The sequence below is a fragment of the Pteropus vampyrus genome, unplaced genomic scaffold, assembly GCF_000151845.1.
Source record: "Pteropus vampyrus isolate Shadow unplaced genomic scaffold, Pvam_2.0 Scaffold359, whole genome shotgun sequence".
NCBI classification, from domain to species: domain Eukaryota; kingdom Metazoa; phylum Chordata; class Mammalia; order Chiroptera; family Pteropodidae; genus Pteropus; species Pteropus vampyrus.
In genome coordinates, this window is record NW_011889140.1 from 787,543 (window position 1) to 808,329 (window position 20,787).

A 20,787-nucleotide genomic window follows, 5' to 3' on the forward strand; every position below is an offset into this window, starting at 1 on the left:
GTTGAGAAAGAATAAGCACAGACATTAACAAATGATCACAATTATGATAAATCTAAAAAAGATTCCTTTACACATGACAGTATTCCGATCTCATTTCTTCCGGAGTAAATCAAGGACGTGAGGAAAATAGAAGAATTGTTCATTCACTCTCATTATGAATGTTCCAAGAAATGTCAGTCAATATACTTTTTATAGTGTTCGCACTCACCACCTTTCCACTCACTAATTCATTCGTTACTCCCACTGTTCACTTTGTCTTTATTTTGGGTACAGAGTGAAGATTTCAATCATGACTTTTTTAATTAAAACAATGCTTTTGCTAAGGAAATCCCCCGCCCCCACACACACACCCACACGCACAGATCTCTATCACCTCCTGATGCAGAGCTGTCACTCGGCTTTAGGTAGTGGTTTAAAAATTATTGTTTCGAAAGTAAAATTTAAACAATTTTTTTAGACCTGCCCAACCCAAGCAGACTGGTTCCTATGTGAGGCATCAGATCATTTCAGTCCAAGTTCTAGACAAAGAAAACTGTTACAAATCTGATACAAGTACCTGGTAGAAATTTAGGATCAATGGGAAATGAGTAAGAGCCAGGGCCCAGGGTCTTATGCCAATATTAACCATTCTACTGTCCAGGAAACTCACAAACAGAAACCTGTGCTCTCTACCTGGTTCCACTTCCAGCCTCAGACACACTTCCTGGGGTAGGCTGACATTTACACATGGTTCCTCTGAGGTTCAAACATGTTCACTTCTACAACACCCTGATGGGCAGCGAGACTTTGAAGGCTTCCAATTGCCCAAACAGCTTCCGTAAGGCCACCATACAACTCACTAACCAGAGTAGGGTTTTCATAAAGGATGTCTTTTTTTTGGTGACCATCTCATTTGCTCAACTTCAGTGAAATGTCACAGACAGTCATCTGGAGACTTATCATCTGCACATGCCTCGGTGTGTAGATGTAGATGCAAGTGTGATCCCACGCCTTGCACACAGTATTATCCAACTGCTCTGAGTAGTGGCCTTACTTCTCTATCGTTCTACAGTTGTGTTTATGACAATAGAGAGATGGAGCCATTTGCATCATGTTGTACATTAAGGAATAAAGATGAAAGAATTAATATGGCTCAAGAGAAGACGCACTTCAATCTACACATATTTATCCAAATGTCCCAAGAGGAGAAAACATTCTAGAAATGCAATCAGTATCATCTTTCAGCATAAAATATAATTCTTCCTATTACCTTATACCTTTATTCATGAAAAATGGACATTATGTATTCTCTGAACCTCTCAAAACTTTTCCCTTGTCAAAACTTACCTGTTCTTGGTCCCATCTCTCAGGCTCCAACAAATCTAGTAATAAAATAGCCCTATGATATCAAGAGTTTATGATTTTATATTTTATTCTTTGAAAACCTTATTTCTCGACTTCACCAGACGAGTTCATGTCTTAATTGTTGAGATGAATTATATAGGTGATCGCAAAAAAATATTTGGGTACAAAGTTCTTAAATTACCTTTACGATTTACTCAGATACTCTTGATAGAAGAGTATTATCAATGTCATTGACCAATGTTAAAGAACCATCTTTTGGTTTCATCAATTTCTTCCTATCGTGTTTGTTTTCTATTTTATTGCTATCTACTCTGTTCTCTGAATATAAGTGGCCTAAGTGAGACCCCGCATTTGAGATTCAATGATTGCCTTAAATAATCTTGCTCTCTGATCCTAGGCTGCCAGCTGATGTGAAATCTAAACACACATATGAATATAAATATGAATACAATTTTATGGAGAAAAGCGCATCGGAGCAGCAACGTTCTTCAGCGTTCAGTGCTTTTCAATCCACTTCACTTACCTTTTCCTCTTCACAAACCAGCGAGCTTTCGAACATGCCCATAAAGGGCAGAAGGCTTTCTTACCTCTTTTCCAAGAGGTTATGCAAAAAGCATGTCATTGTGCTCAATTAAGAAAATGGGTTTCTGCGCATCCTTTTCTGAGCCTGAGTTACTGACAGGGTAAAATCTGTGACGGAAGCGAAGACGACACGGAATAACCGTGGTCTTACCTCACCCTTCAGACAGCCACCAGGATTTCAAATCGCAGCAAGGCCTTTTTGGGGTCAAGTTGTCCATCGTTTCAAATTTAGCTGCAGGTCTCTTTCCTTTAAAGTTGAATGAACAAAAAAAAATGTCAATTTCAGGTTACTGCTCAGCAGCTTTTTCTAAACACACACTAATTACATGCCTACTGTGTGTCAAGTACCACCTAAGGACACGCGGTGCTTCCTGCGCTGTTCGCAGCTCCGGTGGGGAAGGCTGAGTCATCAGGACCCACTACACATTGTCAAGGCCCTTTGTGATCTTGGTGACGGAAGAGAAGGAGGGCAATGTAACTGGAAATAACTTGGAAGTCTTTATTTTCTTTGAATAGCCAAAGACCCACATGGGAGGCTGTCAGGTTTTAATAAGACAGACACAAACCCCTTCCCGGAGCAGAGTGCTATTCAGGACTTCCACTCTAAATGTAATTACTGATAGAGTTAAATTCATTTTGCGTTTTCTATTATCGTGTCTCTTTTTTCTCTCATGTGCCATGCTGATGATGAAATTTTCTGTCTGCCTTTGGTGAGCTGCAACTTCACAAAGAAGAGTCTAGATGTAGATTTGTCTTTATTTATCATACTCTTTAATATGATGTTTCGTGCCACTTTCTAATTCTAGAAAACTCTCAGCCATTTTCTCTTTGACCCCTAACTCTATTCTGTCTTCGGGGAATTAGCTTCTTATTCTGACCTCCATGTCTTTTAATCATGTTTCGGGACTATATTCTGTGTAATAAATGTGCTCAGGATATATTCCAGTTCACCAATTTTAAAACTGTCTCTCATCCACATTTTGAAAGCTTCAATGGCCCTATTAACATCTAGCATTTTATATGTTCTTATGTGCAAATCTTGTTTGTCAAAGTGTCCCAATCTATCACTGCAATTTACTTACTTTCTTAATGTCCTAGGCATATCAAAGGCTCTTTAGTCTTTCAGAATCCTCTTTTCCCCAGTTCTTGGGATGTAACCTCTTGTTTGTTTTCGAGGTGTCTGAGGGAGTCCCTGGTTCTCTGGGTTACGGAAATGTCCCAAAAGAATGGTTTTACCTCCACTTCTGTCAGCTGCCCCAGGAAGCTCGCTGGTCTGGGACCCGTTACAGGTTAATTTCTCAGCTTGAAATTCCTGACCCATGAGTCACGAGAAACTAGGACTCCACACCTGCATATGCCACAAGTTGGAGTTTCGACTCTGAGGGCACTTTTATATTTTTATCCATAATCCTGAGTAAAGGCACAATTTTTGATTCTCTAATTTAAAGCTTTTATATTGTATACGATAGAGCTTTTGTACTATTCTATATTACTTTTATAATCTATCCACGTCTTAAATTTTATGTCACAAAAGCTTTATATAGACATTTTATATTATTCTGTATTACATTTATACCCTATGCACAAAGGGGCACCAGTTCCAAGATGACGAAGGGATATCACGTTCTGCTCATTGCCCTGGGTGTGTTTACGGCGACATGGCCTAGCCTCACACTGTCAACACCTTTAAACCCGTTTCTATGCCTAGAACTTCCATGGCTCACGTCTCCTTCCTCAGTTTGTGGGCCTAGTAACCTGATTTCCATGTCCTCTTAATTTCTAGCACCTGGGCCTTTTCTTTTCTTTTTCTTTTTTGAGCTTGGTATGTATAGAAGGTAATTATGGTTACTATATTTTATTCACCATTTCTATGTTTTTAAAGTGAGGGGAGAGCCAGTGTTACCTAAGTGTGCCTTGTTTTTAAGTTCTTATTTCTTAACATAGTCACAGGCCAAGTGTTTTGTGTCTTACCTTTTTCGCCCAACAATTAATCTTGTGATTATTCTATTCCAATAACTATAAGTTGCTTTTTGCCTTTTTTTAATGGCTACATAATATCAACTTGTAATAAAGCAGAATAACGCATATAACCAGACATTGACTGTTTCCAACAACATTTTTAAACTAATGAGACAACGTTTTTACTGCACGAAATGTGAAAAAAATAAAACACGTTGGTGCGTATGTCTCTAGTTCTTTTTCTTTGATATATATTGAATTTCTACGTAAACTTGTTGTATGATTTGGTAAACTATCTTTTAAAAATAGTGAGTACATTTAATGTCCTTAAATATTCTTCAATAACTACGACTATATAGTAGTGCATTTTAAATATACATAAAATTTTTAACCATGTCATATATGTATATTTCAGTTGTTCCAAACTATTCACCAATATAAACAATGCCATGATACACATCCTTACCTATAAATATTTTTATATCTCTTCTATTAGTGCGTGTTTAGAATTACTATAATTTAGAATAATTAGTTCAAGGTATATTTTTACGACTTTTGATACTTACTGTAAAATTGTATTCTAAAATTGTATTCCAAAAACCTAAAATTCCCCCAAAAGAGTATCAATGACCATTTTTCTTCATGTCCTTCTCGATGTTTTCACATTTTAAAATTTTGCAGAAACAGTGGGCAAAAAGTTGGCATTTCATTGTTTCAATTTACATTTCTTTAGGGAAGTTAGGGATGTTTTCCTATGCTTACTTTTATTTCTTTTGTGAATTGCCCATTTATCCTTTTGCCCATTTTTCTGTTGAATTTTTCTTTTGTCATGCTCATTATTTGGTTGTCTATAATATGCCATATTTTCTGGAAGGGTACATATGGGTTTCATTATGAATGCCTTAGAATATCTATTTTTATCATGCATGACTGACAGTCGGCTTGGTATGGAATTCTAAGGGCCCAGAGAGAAGCTGGAAAAGTTCATCGGACTCAGGCCTTTCCACTTGTCGGGCCAAAGTACGTTCCCTAAATTCTGTCACAACACAACCAGGGACAGTTATAACTGTCCTTGAAGGCTTACACTGCAAGGCAGACTAATGTCATTTTCAGTTCGGTCACCACTCACTCTGTAAGTAGGGATAGAGCCAGCGTTCGGGAGCCCTAAGCAAAGGAATCATATCTATGAGCAGTTTTTTTTCCCTGTGATCGTTACCAAGCAAAGCTATTGGGTTGGTGCTCAAATTTCTCCCTAGACTTCCAGGGTGTCCCTTCACCATCTTCACTCACAAGGTGCTTTGTCTACCCATGTCACGATGTCCTCACGCACAGCTGACTTTCTGCGGGCCGTCACTATGGAAACGAAGATTCTCCACATGGGTGCCATAAAATGCAATTTACCCAAAGTGGGAGATGGGACCTCCCATGTTACACTCTCTGACATCAGCTGTCCCTCATGTCAGTGAATATTAGTGGGGGCTCTGCTGTAACTTTGTCTCCTTCCTCACCCTGTTTTCTCTAGATGCTAAGAGATCTCTTCAACATCTCGCCCAAATGAGTCTCATTTGCACACTATCTCACCAAAAGAATCATAGGAATTCTGGCATAGGATGACACCTTTATTATTTTTCCATCTTGGATGTCAGTTTTTAAATTCTTCTTCACTCCTTTGGTCATTTGCTGAGAAATCTGAGAAGACGGAGTAAAAGTCAGACAACTGTGAATTTTATTATCTCACTGAGTTCACTCTCTGACTTTTCGAAGGGAAGCGATGTGGTCAGGCAGTGGGATTTTCAAACTTGGATGTGTATGGAAATTCGCGGGGATAACTGATCATTGTGTACGATGGGGACGCCAGCATCGTGCTTCCAGAGATTCAGTAATTCGAAGATGTACCCAATCATCTATATTTCTAATAAGCAATCCCCGCTCCCAGGTGGTTCTGATATAGGTCCTACCACACAATGAGAAACCGCAATGTGAAGAAGAAAGGGCTAAACCCAGTGTTTCTCTAAGTGTGGTCCCCAGACTAGTGAACGGAGATCAGCCTCAACTGGGATCTTATGTGGAAAGCAACATTTGGGGCTCTGACCCAGACCTACTGAATGAGAAACTCTGGGGGTGGTGCCAGAGTTTAAAATCTGTATTTTAACAAGCCCTCGAGGAATTTCTGATGCACGCTCAAGTTTGAGAACCGCTGGTCTAGTAGGTGAGTCAGAAACCCCACATTCTAATCGGGGCTGTCTCTAGCCAGCTCAGGGACCACAGGAAAGATATGCGCCCTCTCAGGACATCTGCCTCTCTATTTATTAGGATGCGAAGGTGTTTAAGGGCTTACTCTCCACCTCTTGTGTAGTATCTTCCATATTATAGTGCGTAGTGCTTGTTTGAGAGCCTTGAGTGCCACTATTTGTATTCCATAGGATTGCCCTGGGGTCCAATGGCAAATATTTCCATGGAGCTCATCAACCAGGCCGAGGACAATTCAAAATACATGCGTAAATGTTAACAATAATCCTGAGTGTGTACTGCCTATAAACCCTCTGAGGAGTCTATTGGCAAACGGTTTTCCTTTCTGTTTTTAAATATAAAAAAGGCTGAGCTCCGTGGGCATGTGGTTCACCCGGCTCACTTTCTTCATCTGGCTCATTTGATCTTAATTACTAGGACTAGTTCTTGAATTGCAGCAGCTTGTTTTAAGGAGCATATGGCAGAAGGTGCTAAGCACAGGCAGCAGACAATGTGTTACTAAAAGGAGAAGAAATTTTTCTTTACATAAGAAGCCATATGCAGCCCAAATTTATCCATACTGTATCACTGAAATGTGTATTTTAAAACTTCATCCATGATTTCTCACCAGTATTGGTTTCATCCTTTGCATATGCAATTCAGGACCTGCAAAGTACGGGCCAAGAGTTTAAGAGTCCACTTCAAAACACTCCCGGATTGTTTCTGTCAGTGGCATTAGGGGCCACTACCCGTCGTCCTTTCTTGGCAGTTCTTGCTGAAAACCTAACTCCCTCTGAGGGTGCCCTTCTCCACACAGCATCCTCAGTTTTCAGGTCTCAAAAGGTCTTGATGTCAGGTCGCTCTTTCCTTGAAAGCAGAGAAACTGTGAAAGCTGCCACGCTCCTGGTTTGTGAGAGAGGAAACCAGAGTTTGCTGTGTGTCTGTCCTGACACCTTTGTCTCTGTCCGGGAGAAACAGTGGGTCTCCGGAGCTTCTCTCTTCTCCGGCTTAGGGAACACCTGTGAAGCGTCAAAGCCACAGACTGTGGCAGAGCGCCAGCCATCTGGATGCGGCCTTCTGCAAACTGTCTTCATCAACACACTTCTCTGAGATCTTGTCTTGAATGCCGCATCCCTGTTCCCCTCACCTGACTTCACTTCCTATCACCCCTTCTGAGCAGCAGACCTCCGAGGGCACACATTAGACACTCGGTCTTTACTGAGATGCTTTTTCCTTTACACGGCCGCCCTGTCTCATCACCATCCTTGGAGCTTCAGATTCCCATCGGTGGCACCTCCGACCTCTAATTGCTTGACACCGCCTCTCTGACATCACGGTCTATTGCCATGGAAAGTGCCACCGATGCAGCATGGTGACTTCCCTGCCAGAAGGAGAGGATGCACTGAGAGGGAGACAACATTTGTTTAAGCATAAATATCTTTGATATTTAGCAAAGAAGCAAGAGACTAGATGGAAGACAACAGAAGCAGCAGAATTTCCAATTTATATGATGCTTTGCCTGGGCGGGGGGGGCGGGCGGAGGAGGGTTCCTCTTTGATCCAAGTCAGGTGCTTGACCTTCTTCGGGTCTTCACGTTATACAAGAATCTCAAGGTGATTATTTCTTTGACTTTCGGGTTCACTGGGAATAATATTGGAGTGTGAAAGCATTTAGAGTTTGAAAGCAGAATGTCCCTTCAAATGCTACATCTGCTTTTTCATGTTGCTGTCGGTAGAAAGATGAGCAGCAGCCATTCTAAATAGAATTGCTCATCTCAGCACAGTCTTTCCCATGAAGCCAGTTTACAGACAGTTTAAGTGAGCTTCTTCTCCCTTCTGCCCTTCCGCTAAGACTCAGGCCCTCATCTCTGCCAGGAATAAACCCTCCTAATAATGTCTGCTGCTGAATTTACAGGGTTTCCATGAACAGTTTTGGCAAGGCCCTTGCCAAAACTCAAAATCTGCTGTTATCGCATGGATGTAACTATTAAATGAAAACTTGAGAACACTGTGTCTGGAAAATTACAAAAGTTATAGTCTAGTTTTTTTACTGTTATATAACGGAAACTTGTAATATGCTAGTTAGGGTTCTGGGTAAAAGAGCAAATCTGAACGAATGTGTCGAACTCTCCTAGCCTTTTTTCTAAATTCCTACTAAAATGCCATTTTTAAAAAGAGGACAAAACTGTCTTCCTTGCTGAAGACTAAATACTCCAGGTCCACACCAGAAACTTTGCGAAATTCCTGCAAATGGAACTGGATCAAAGGTTAGCACTATCCTGATCATCTGCTACCTGCACGAGAAACAACAGCTTGCTGAGAGGGCCTGTGGTGGACGAAACACCACCAACATCCCTTAAGTTACAACAGGCAAAGACCGCACGTAGGTGTGGGCCGTGGGTCAAGTCTCATCAGGCCAGAGAAGTGCAAAAGGCACCACAGGACATGCTTAAGGGAAACCCAAATGATGCTTGCTCAATTTTTGTTTGTAGCAGAGGTGCCTACTGGGAAGTTATAGGGGCCTCAAAGAGCCAAGTGAGTTGGGGGAAGACCATCGACTACCACATCAAATATGAAAGAGAAAACCTCGAGCACAGAAACGGAACCCTTGGTTGCAAATCTCTTCCGTTCTCACTCCCCACTTTGCTCCACAAGTTGCTGGAGATCTGAACTATGACACGACTCGACAATAAAGCCACAGCTCCTCTCTCTGTGGTTTACTACTAGGTGTGGAGTATTGGTTTGAAGAGAGATTACAAATTCTGAGAGAAAGGATGTCAGCTGGCAATACTAACTACACACACACACACACGATCTTTCTTTCTCAATTGGGATGAGTGAGAGACAGAGACAGATAGAGACAGATACAGACAGAGAGAGAGAGACAGCAAGAGAGAGAGAGAGAGAGAGAGAGAGAGAGAGAGAGAGAGAGAGAGAGAGAGAGGATGAACTAGACATTTTCTACTGCACTGTCTCAAGAAAATTCAAGATAACTGTTCACCTGTTGTCGGGCATTGGTGAGGAGTGGTTAAGACTCTGGGCTCATTCAACAAGCTCATTTTGCAGCCTTGTTACTTATGTGCTACTCATGATCACTGGCCAATTACTAAAACTGTCTTGTCTCAATTTTGCTACCTGTAAAATGGGATGATAATAGTATTTACCTAATAGGGTTATTGTGCATTTTCAATGAAATAAATCACTTATGCCCCAGAAAATATATGTGGTACATATTAATTATGCAATAAGATTTAATCGTTATTAGGGAACTAGAGCAATCATAAATAATGAGCAATCTGAAATCAGCAAAGACAGCAGATTAAAAAACCATGATGGCTGTATTAAAAAATAAAGAAAAAAGCAGGAAATGGGAGGCTGAATACTACCGAACCGGAGTTGTGAATTAGAAATCAAGGGGTAGAATGCCTTCCCCAAGTCAGAGGAAACGGGTACAAAAGCAAAATGATAAGCATATTTAAAGAATCCTGAAAAAGGTGATGTAAGTCCAAATATGCAATAACCATTCCAATAAAGAGAAACAGCGAATGGAGAAAAAACACTTGTCAAAGTAATTATAAAATAAAAATTTTCCGATCAAGATCGTGCAGTAATCTTATGCTATGTGCACTCCCTCTCCGAATACCAATAGTAAATACACTGTAACAAGAGGAAATCCAAAAGATATAATAGAAATAAAAGTTTACATAAATACCTAATGGAACACCAAATGGAACAGAAATACTAAGTGCCGAATTGGTTCCAGGTTAGAAGCGGGCAGTGGAAGCTGGGAGTTTGGCTCCTGAAGAGTACATGGGAACGAATGCATTCCACTCACGATGGACAACATTCGCTCTTCCAACCCGCAGTTACTGCGCTGACACTGCTGGAATAATTGGGGGTTCAGCAACGAGCCGAACAAATCCCTCTTAATTGGAGCTCACATCCTAGTGAGGAGACAGGCTCGTTCCACAAAGTCACAGGCAGAGTGAAATCTACCAGCCGCCTTGTGCACGTGGGGACTTTTGTGACTGATAGGAAGAGGAAGGAGAAGCTAACAGGGTTGGCTCAGTACGAGGATGGAAGACAAAAAATAGACAGTGCCTGCTCCATCGAAGCTGTTGTCTTAATAGAGTGATGGAACGATCTGTTGAGAGCATAGTGAGGTGTCATCTCAAAGACGATACCCTTCTGAAAGAGGAGCACCATCCTCCAGGATGCAGTGTATCCTCTAAATCAGCGATTACTGTTTGATTCTACATCCCCAAGAGGTAGGAAATATGGCTCAAGGAACAAAGGTTAAAGGAGTGATCTGTCTTATCATTACTTCCAGTGACCCACTTGAGAATCTGGACTCTGTCCATGCACCTCTGGCCTCTGCAGATACAGGGCACGTGGCTCTCAAAGAGAACACTGCTTCTCACGGGGTGACAGCAAGGACCTCGCTGAGCTTAAAGGAAGGAAAGCTATTGGGCACTTTGGATTTTTCACTCTAAGGCATAATCTGGCAAGAAGAGAAGTCAAAACTAGCAGCAATAACTGAGTGAGATCATCAGAAGGTCCTTGATAAAATAAAACAAAATAAAATAAATCGAAAAAGGTCTTTTATTGAGACATATAAATATTTAACAGTAACAACAAAATATAAATGGATTAAATTAACCTGTTTAAAGACAGATTCTCAGGATAGATTTAAAAATCAAAGAGTTATCTACTGTCCTAAAGAGATACCCTAAAAGAAAAATACAGCCAAAAGTTCAAATAAATAAAAATTAGTAAGACAAGACAATTGCTCCTGACCATTCAATGGTTTAAATCTTCTGAAAAGATATCCAACTTGGAAAAATGCCAAAATGTCTGACACAGTCTAACAAAAATTATTTTTGTCTGATAAAAATTATTTAAGTCTGACAAAGATTATTTAAAGCTGCATTGGGGCATTCTCAACAATGTAAGAAAAAATATCCCTAGGAGTAAAAGAAAAACCTGGAAATGTCTGTGTCTTGGTCTCCTCATTCTAAAATGTGAATAGCATGAATAGCAAACATTACCTACTTCATAGTTATTCTGAGAGTTTAAATGAGTTTATATAAATATTTAGAATACTGTCTAGCACACAGTAAGGACCATGTATGAACCAGCTCCTTAATACTACTATTGAGAGTCATCATGCCTATTATAAGAAACTCTACTTCTTGGTACAAAATCTAGAGAAACTCACATTTGTACACCAGAAGACTCATAAATGAATATTCACGGCAGCGTTATTTATATTCATAAGCAACTGGAAACTACCTAAAGTCCATCAACAACAACAACAAAAAAATAAATTAATTGAGAACATATTCACATAATGAAAAGGGATAGCACATTAAATTGAATGAGAGAGAGCTGTACCCACCCCAGTAGAGATAATGTAGTCTAGGAAAAGAAAGAATACCATTCCATAGTATTTAAAGTTAAAACATGCAAAATAATAACATATTTTTGAACTCATGTGTATATATAGTATACAGAAATATATAAGACAGACAGATGCAAAATCAGAATAGTGTTTACATTTAGGTTTAAAAGGGGAATGGGATAGTGGAAGGATGCACAAGACATTTTAACTATAGCTTGAAAAATATAGTTTATTACAAATTATTTGTGCCATATGTGACAAACTGTTTAGACTTCCTAAAACTGAGTCGTACTATAGGGGTGTGCATTATAAAGATTTTATTATGTTCAATGTGTTTTAAAGATTTCATGATAAAAAAATTCTTACTGGAGGGAACACTTGAATATTAAAATTGAAAGAGGTCAAGAATTACAGATAAAAATGAGAGAAGACAAACATCTAGAAATACTTCGATCAAATTTTTGGATTTTGAGGCTAAAAGTTAATAGAACAATCCAGGCAGAATAAGGCTACTTATCAAGGCAAAAAAAAAAAAAAAATAGTTGGGGACCACAAATATTTCAGTAACACTAGATGGCAAAAGACACAGGGCAAAGTCCACAAAGTTTTGAAAGGAGACTGAATAAAAAACTAGTGATTATGTGTGAAGACAACAAGAATATTCTTAGTCATCAAAGGACTCAGAAATGATACCTACCATGAAGTCTTCCTGAAATACCTAGTGATATTTCAGTGATATTCCTGAAATATCTAGTGATATGTCTGCTGACCAAGAGAGCAATCCAAATTAAAAACATGTAAGTCATGGTATAAAAGAATTGAAGATGAACAATATAACCTGTAAAATGTTGCGTTAAACCTAAATAATTGTGGATAAGACTTAATACAATATCGATAATACAATGTGACAAATAGATTCATATTCCGAAAATTCAATAACATTGTAGATCTAAATGCACAGTTTGAATAAACAAAAAGCATAAAAAATAGAAGGAGAGAGAGAAGGAAATGTTTGGAGTCTCTCCTATAATAGGAAGAAAAGAGAAACTTCTGTTTGGGGTCATTTGTAATTTATTATTATTATTATTATTAATTCTCCGTAAGTAGAATGACTTAAAATACAATACAACCTGGCCTGCTGGTTTAAACATGAATATATAAAGATTTTAGAAGTTCATCACTCACATCCTTACAAGGTGGGCAAAGTGAAAGTTAATGACTTTGCTTGGACCCATCAGAGAACTGAGTTTGTAGGGCCAATTGATACCTTAAAACCTGGCAAGACAGGTGAATCCAGAGCCACGATCCAGGCCTGCTTAGCTGGAGTGGAAGCCCGTGGAGTTATAAACTGGTAGGAACACTTAAATGGTCGTTGGGATGAACTGCAGAAGGCAGAGTGTGGGCTTGCTTGAGTGTGAGACACTCCTGGGAGTTGCAGTCTTAGAGAAACTACTTAGGTAGTTTCCAGTTGTTATTCAGGAACCTCATCAGATAATGAAGATATGAGAAATATACTTTTAAGATCCTGGCAAGGGGAAGGAAAGAGTAAACTTTATGAAATACACCCAGAACGTTCTTCGAACAAAAAAGGCCTACTCTCCAGGATAAAAGAACTTACCGGAGCATCATTCAAGAGCCATGGGGAAGTGTGCCCCTCTCATTCTGAGCCCTTCCAGTCCTCTTGTCTCACCCGAGGAGAAGCAGGAGCAATCTGTCTGTTATGGGCTGACCTGTGCCCCCCACTATTCACATGTTGAAGTCCTAACCCACAATCCCTCAGAATGTGGCTGCATTTGAAGATAGTCTTGGAAGGGGTAAATTAAAATGACCTCATTAGAGTGACCCCTAATTCAACATGACAAATATCCTTATAAGAAGAGGAGATTAGGACACAGACACACGGAGGGAAGATTCAGGGAGGACTACCATCTACAAGGTAAGCAGAGAGGTCTCACGAAAACCAACCCTGCAGACACCTTGATCTCAGATTTCCAATCCCCTCAGATTATGAGAAAATAAATTTCTTCTCTTTAAGACCCCCAGTCGATAGTACTTTATTGTGGCAGCCCAAGCAAACTAATACACTATACAAAAACAAACACTTGTGGAATTCACAGCCCAGAGACACTGGCTCACTAGAAGATTGAGATTTAAATGAAAGATCCTAGAATAATCCTCCTCCTTCATAGCTTACCCCCACACCCACATGCTCTGATTTGATAATAGTGGATTACAGCTGAAAGAGCTGTAAGAGGAAGTTATCTCTAAGAAGTACAGGTGTGCCTCATAAATAGTGTGGGTCCAATTCCAGACATCCACAATAAAGTACGTATCTCAATAATGCGAATCATAATCTTTTTGCCGGTGGAAGGTCTTGCCTTCAATCTGTAAAAAACAAAAAACAAAAAACACCCCACATATGTGAAGCGCAAAAAAGCAAGGTGCAATAAAATGAGGTATGCCTCTACTTAGGAATGCCCAAATTTGAGATGGGAGAGAAAAATGATACTAGAGGAATTTGAAACATCTCGCATATATAGCTATAGAAAACATGAGGTGAAGCCCAATTCCTAACTAGAGGAACAGAAATCTCACATTGGAGACCTATTTACATCAATTCCATTAGACAATACATGTCCACCTTTCAAACAAAAATTTAAAACATGTCAAAAGGCAAAAAAAAAAAAAAAAAGTCTAAAGGAAAAGGTAAGCATCAGAATCAGAATCAAATATGACACAGATTTTGAAATTATGAGACAGAAAATCGAAGATAACTGTGATTGATATGTTAAGAACTCCAATAGAAAAAGTATAAAATAGGCAAGGAAACACAGATAATATAAGTAGATAGATAAATGTTCTAAGAAAGAACTGAAACAAAAGACTAGAAATGAAAAACACTGTAGCTAAAATGAAGAATGTCTTTCATATGGTCTCTGGTGGACTCAAAAGGCTAAGAAAGAATTAGTAAGCTTTAAGACAAGTCAATATAAACTTCTAAAACTAAATATAAAGAGAAATAAAAATTAAAAAATGGAACACTAGGATCCAAGAACAGTGGGACAAATTCAAAAGATGTAATATATGCATAATTGGAATGCCAGAAAAAGACAGAACAGAGCAAAACAAACATTTGAAGTAATAATAGCTGAGAACTTTTGTAAATTAATAATGGGCTTCAAACCACAAATCCAAAATTTTTTTTTTTTTTTTTTTTTAAAAACCTATACCTAGACATACCACATTCCAACTACAGGAGACCAAAAGCAAATATAAAATCTTGAAAAAAGTGAGACAAAAAATATACTTTGCCTATAGAAGAACAGGCTAAGATTTATAGAAAATTTCTTATCAGAAACCAAAAGGCATGAAGAAAGAGGAGTAGCATATTGCTAAGTAAAATTAATGACAGCAGTGTCACAATAAAAAGAGAGGAATTAGGAATGCTCTTATAAGGTACCTGCACTACATCTGAAGCAGAATAGTGTCATTTGATGATGATCTTACATCAGTTAAAACTAAATACTTTAAACTCCAGAGAAACCATTAAAAACATTTTTAATGTGACTGATATGCTCAGAGGAGATACAATAAGATAATATAAAATGCTCATATAAAACCAGAGAAGGCAGAAAAAGAAGCCTCTGGCAATGAATACAAAAGGATTAAAATGTGACTGCTCTTAATTCAAATATACCAATAATCACTTTAAATATGAATGGTATAAATAGACTACATAAAAACAAAGATTGTCAGAGTGGTTTAAAATATAAGAATAAGATACAATTCTAAGATATTTTTAATAAACTCATTTTAAATAAAGACGGGCTAAAAGCAAAAGAGATATATCATGCTATTAGTAAGGAAAAAAAAAAGCTGGAGTAGCTACATCCACTTCACACAAAGTAGATGTGACAAGTCTAACTGTATATGCATGTAACGATAGAGCATCAAAATAAATTAACAAAAACTAATAGAACTGAAAGAATAGACATATTCACTATTATAGCTGGAGACGCCAACCTCTCCTGTCAGTAACTGATAGATTAGAAAGGGAGAAAACCAATAAAGCAATAGTTGACCTGAATAAAGCTATCAATCAACTTGAACAATTTTAAAATACTCCTTTCAAAAAAAGCAACTAGACTTATTGTGGTATTCATTTAGAATATATATACACAAATATTAAATCATTATGTTGTATACTTGAAACTAATAAATGTCAATTATATCTCAATACAAAAATAGAGAAAGCAAACTAAAAAAAAAAAAAGAAGAAGAAGAAGAAAAACCAGAAGCCAGATAAACATTCTTCTCAAGTTGTCATGGAACAATCATCAAGACAGACCACATTCTAGACCATAGACACATCTGTAAAAATTTTAAAGATATAAATATATGTTCTCAGATTACAATGGAATTAAATTGAAAATCAATAGCAAAAAAAAGTTGGAAAATTTTGCAATATTTGGAAATAAAAGAACATACTTCAAAATAAAACATGAATTTAAGAAGTCTCAAAAGCAATCTTAAAGTATTTTAAATGAAAGGTAAATTAAATGTAAATTACTAAAATGTGGGATTTTTTTCCAAAAGCAAAAGCAATGCTTAGAAGAAAATATACAGCATTAAATGCATATATTAGGAAAGAATGATCTAAAATCAATAAACTAAACTTCCATCTAGGGAAACTAGAAAAAGAAAAGCAATTTAAACATAAAGCAAATGGAAAAAAAATTAGAGTACACATCAATAAATTTGAAAACAATATATAAACTCAATAAAACTAAAACCTGGTTTATTGTAATGATCAATAAAATTGATAAACTTCTATTTAAACTAACAAAGAAATAGAGACTATATAAATTAGAATTAAAAGAGGAGTCATGACTAATGATTCCATAGACATTAAAAAGATAATAAACTATGAAAAATTCTATGCCCACAAATTTGATGAAATGGATGAATTCCTCGAGAGCATGCAAATTATTAAAACACATAAGGAGAAAGAGATAACCTATCTCCATATCTATTAAGGAAATTAAATTAATAACTCATAACCTTCAAAAAGAGAAAGGACTGGGCCCAAATGTATTCACTGGTGAATTCTACCAAATATTTACAGAAGAAATTATACCAATTCTGCATGCTTTTTCAGAACATGAAAGCAGGGGAACCACTTCCTAATTAGTTCTATGAGACCAGCATTTCCCTAATACCAAAACCAGATACAACCATTACAAAATAAGAAAACTACAGACCAATATCTCTCACAGACATAGACACAAAAATTGTCACAAAATATTAGCAAAGAGAATCCAACAATGTATAAAAATAATTATGCACCATGACCAAGTGTGATTTATTTTAGGTATGCGAGGCTGATTCAACAGAATCAGTGTAATCCACCACCTCCATAAACTAAATAAGAAAGATATAAATCAGCGGAAAGAAAAAACAAAACAAAACATTTTACAAAACCCAACATTCGTTCATGATTTAAAAAAAAAAAAAACCTCCTAGCAAACTAGGAATTATGAAAAGAGGAACTTTTTCAACTTGAGGAGTTAAAAAAAATTCTAAAAAAAAAATCTACAGCTGACATCAAATTTGGAAGCTGGATGCTTTCCCCCTAAGATTGGTGATGGTACAAAGACATCTCCTCCTACCACTCGTAGTCAATGCTGGACTGGAAATCTTAACTAATACAAGAAAAAGTAAAAGATGCACAGATTGTGAAGAAAGAAATAAAACTATCTTTGTTGACAGATGACACAACTGTCTATGTAGAAAAACGCAAAGAATCAACAAAATAATCTCCTGGAACTAAGTGTTCATGCCAAGGTTTCGAGATACAAGGTTAATGTACCAAATTCCATGGCTTTACTGTATACTTGCCATGAACAAGAAAAATTTGAAATTTAAAACACAATACCATTTATAACAGATTCCAAACACATACCACATTAAAACACATACCAAAATGAAATATTTAGGTATGAATCTAACAAAATATTCACAAGCTCAATAAACAGAAAAGTATAAAACTCTGATGAAAGAGATCAAAGAATAACTAGATATTTTTTGTTCTTTGATAGACTTGTAATGTAAAGATGTCTATATTGTCCAACTTGATCTATAAATTCAACTGTATCTCCATCCAAATTTTCATTAGGCTAATTTGGAGATATTGACCAATTGATTCTAAAGTGTATTTGTAATGTCAAGAAATTAGAATAGCCAATACTTAAGAATAATGAAGTTGGAAGACTCATAATACTTGATTTTAAGATTATTATAAGTCTACAGTAATCAAGACAGTGTTGTATTGGTGAAAAACCAGACATACAAATACATGCAACAGAACAGAGAACCCATAAGTAGACTCACAAAGAAACAGTCAAGTGACTTTTGAGAAAGGAGTGAAGGCAGATTGATGGAGAAATAACCTTTTCAACAAAAGTAGTAGAACAACTTGGATGTCTCTATGCAAATAAAAAAGAATCTAGACCCAGACTTTATGATTTACACATAATTTACTCAAAATGGATCATATACACATATGTAAAATGCCCACCTGTAAAATGTCTGGGGAGAAAACATGAGAGAAAAATCTACATAACCTTAGATTTGGTTATGAATTTTTAACAGCATTTGTAAAAAAAAAAAAATATGGCTAACAGGAATGGGATCTAGGCTTCTCATTGCTGTAGTGGGAGGTTATGAATGAGTAAGGAGAGTCAGCTAGAATGTCCACGTGGTAATGGATTAGAGTTAACAGACATATAATCGCATGTTTAGCTTAATACAGACACAGGTTACATACAGAAATATTCATAGATATGTGTATAAACATAGGTTAGCGCACATACATTTATGTGCTCAGTCAACTGAGAGAGCCTTAGAAGAATACCCTAGTAACAAGAAGCACACCCAGCAGGCAGATTTCAGTTTCTAAACACTATTCTTTAGTGAAAGAAACCAGGGCTCCTTGGCGAAATGGCTGATTTTAGGACTGAAGCAGGAAATGCACAAGATCACCCTACAGCACTTTGTAATGCCAAAATGTAAAGAAACGCTAAAAAACCCACCAAAACAAACAAAAATAACACACACATATTACAGTGTTCTGATGGAGGTGACACAGGAGCCAAATGAAAGGGTTCCGAATAGCCAAAGCTGAAACAATTTAGCCAAAAAAAAAAAAAGTATTGAATTATAACCCAAAGTATAAAATAAATATCGATGCATCCATAGTGGTTTTAAATAAATAAATAATAAGAGATAATGGACACATAGCCTGTGTCAAAGAATTAAAAGTAATTTATGTAGCTATTCCATGCTTAAGGAGATATAGAATAATTTCCCATTCCTTCAGTATGGCCTGTTGGCTTCCTTCTAGAGCACATTATGAAAAGGGAGAAGAAAAGGGTAACTTTACAGTGGAATCACCAAACACAACTTCAAGCCAGGTGAACAAGGTTAACCTCCACGGTGATAAGTCATATTGACAGTATGTATCCTTTACATGATGTCATGAGAATGGCATTTATTTTTGTGATCTTCCTCCCAAAAACATGACCCCAGCCTAATAGAGGAAAACGTCGGCTAAATCTCATCTGAGGGACATTCTACAAAATATCAGTAGTTCTGAAAAATTGCCAGAGTCAGCGAAAACAAGGAAACTCATAAAAGCTGTCACAGCCAAGAAGAGCCTCAGGAAATATGACTAATAAATATGATGTGGTATCCTGAATGGGATCCTGGAACAGAAAATGGACGTTAGAGAAATACTGAGGAAATCTGAATAACGTATGGGTTTTAGTTTCATCGTAACTGTCAACATTGATTCGTTAATTGTGACTGATGTACCACACTAATGAAAGATATTAGCGAGGAAAACTGACTATGGGGTATGTGGGAAGTCTCTGTACTAATTTTATAAATCTTAAATTATTTCAAAATTGAAAATTTATTTAAAACACCTAAAAATACATAAGTTTTCTTCCAATAGTACATGTGGGTTTTTTAATGTTATTTTTAAAAAGACTGGTAACTCTCCATTTTGGTTAAGAACAATTTATACTTTGCTTCTGGAAATCTAACAGGATACAACCACTTCATCCAGTGATCCTACTCACGTATTTTCCTAGGAGTGATGAAAACGCATGACGACAGAAAGGCTTGCACTAGAATGTTCATGGCAGCTATTATTCATGATAGTCTAAAGTTGAAAAGACTTAAATGTCCATGACCAGGAGAATGGATTAACAACGTAGAGTATCTTCATACAACAGGAGATACTTAGCAGAAAAAGAAAGTGAACCACTTCCATTCTCGGTAACATGGATGAATCTCAAGACGTGTATATTGTGCAAAAGAAGCCAGACATGAAAGAGTACACGCTGTCGGATTCCATTCATATGGAGTTTTAAAACCGGTGAAAAGATTCAGAAAAGTTTTGTGAGTGAGGAGGGGTCGACGGAGAAAAATGTCTTGGATGATGGAAATTTTCAATATCTAAACAGAAGGAGTATGGGTTACATGAATATATACATTTGCCAAAATTCACTGAATTGTACACTTGAGATCTGTACATTTTACTGTATGTAAATTTTACCATTAGAAGAAACTATTAAAAAAGGAGAAAAAAAGGCAACATCGGTTCAGCCCTTCAAATAATTACCCTTAAACTATATTTTGATGGTCTCATTAATGTCATACTTGCCTTCAAATACGATTTCTGATTAAAATAATTTGCATATCAAAAAAATAATTTAAAATTAGGATTTTTGTGTGTTTACTATGAACGATCATTATAGCAAAACACCAAAGAAATAAGAATTATTACCCTCCTTTATGGATGAGTAAATCAGGGCTCCAAAAGAAAAGTGACTTGTTCCAGATGACTCAGAAAGGAGAGAGCTAGAATCCCCACCGATGGCCAGTATCTTTGGAGCTGGCTCTTCACCAGGTGGGAGGTGGAAGAAAGATAACCCAAGGACAATAAAGGAACTGAACAGTGGATTCGGCTCTGAGTTTTCAGAAATCCAAGGCAAAAAGGGGCACGCAAATGAGATGTGTAGGTTTACTGCCTAAGGAATGAGATCAGCTCGCCAGGAGGAGCAGCATTTTTCCTGACACTAAATTCAAATTGTAGAACTTCTCTCATAGTCCTTATGTAAGAGCCATGCGACAATGCCCTGCACGGTGTATTAAGTAGGCAGTAGTTTTACAGAGCATGCAGACACGTTCCTGATCTGACCCATTCTT

The 20,787-nt window shown here is 37.2% G+C and overlaps 1 protein-coding gene across 5 annotated transcripts in view; it reads right to left on the minus strand.

Moving 5' to 3' along the window:
• The window catches only part of LOC111731293 (serine/arginine repetitive matrix protein 1-like), a 461,631-nt gene that overhangs the window by 241,470 nt on the left and 199,374 nt on the right, over positions 1 to 20,787 (minus strand). For all 5 annotated transcript variants that reach the window (XM_023522879.1, XM_023522878.1, XM_023522880.1 and 2 more), the window contains one exon: positions 2,083 to 2,173. In XM_023522879.1, the coding sequence (XP_023378647.1) occupies positions 2,083 to 2,173 (91 nt within the window). The remainder of the gene's footprint in view (positions 1 to 2,082; positions 2,174 to 20,787) is intronic.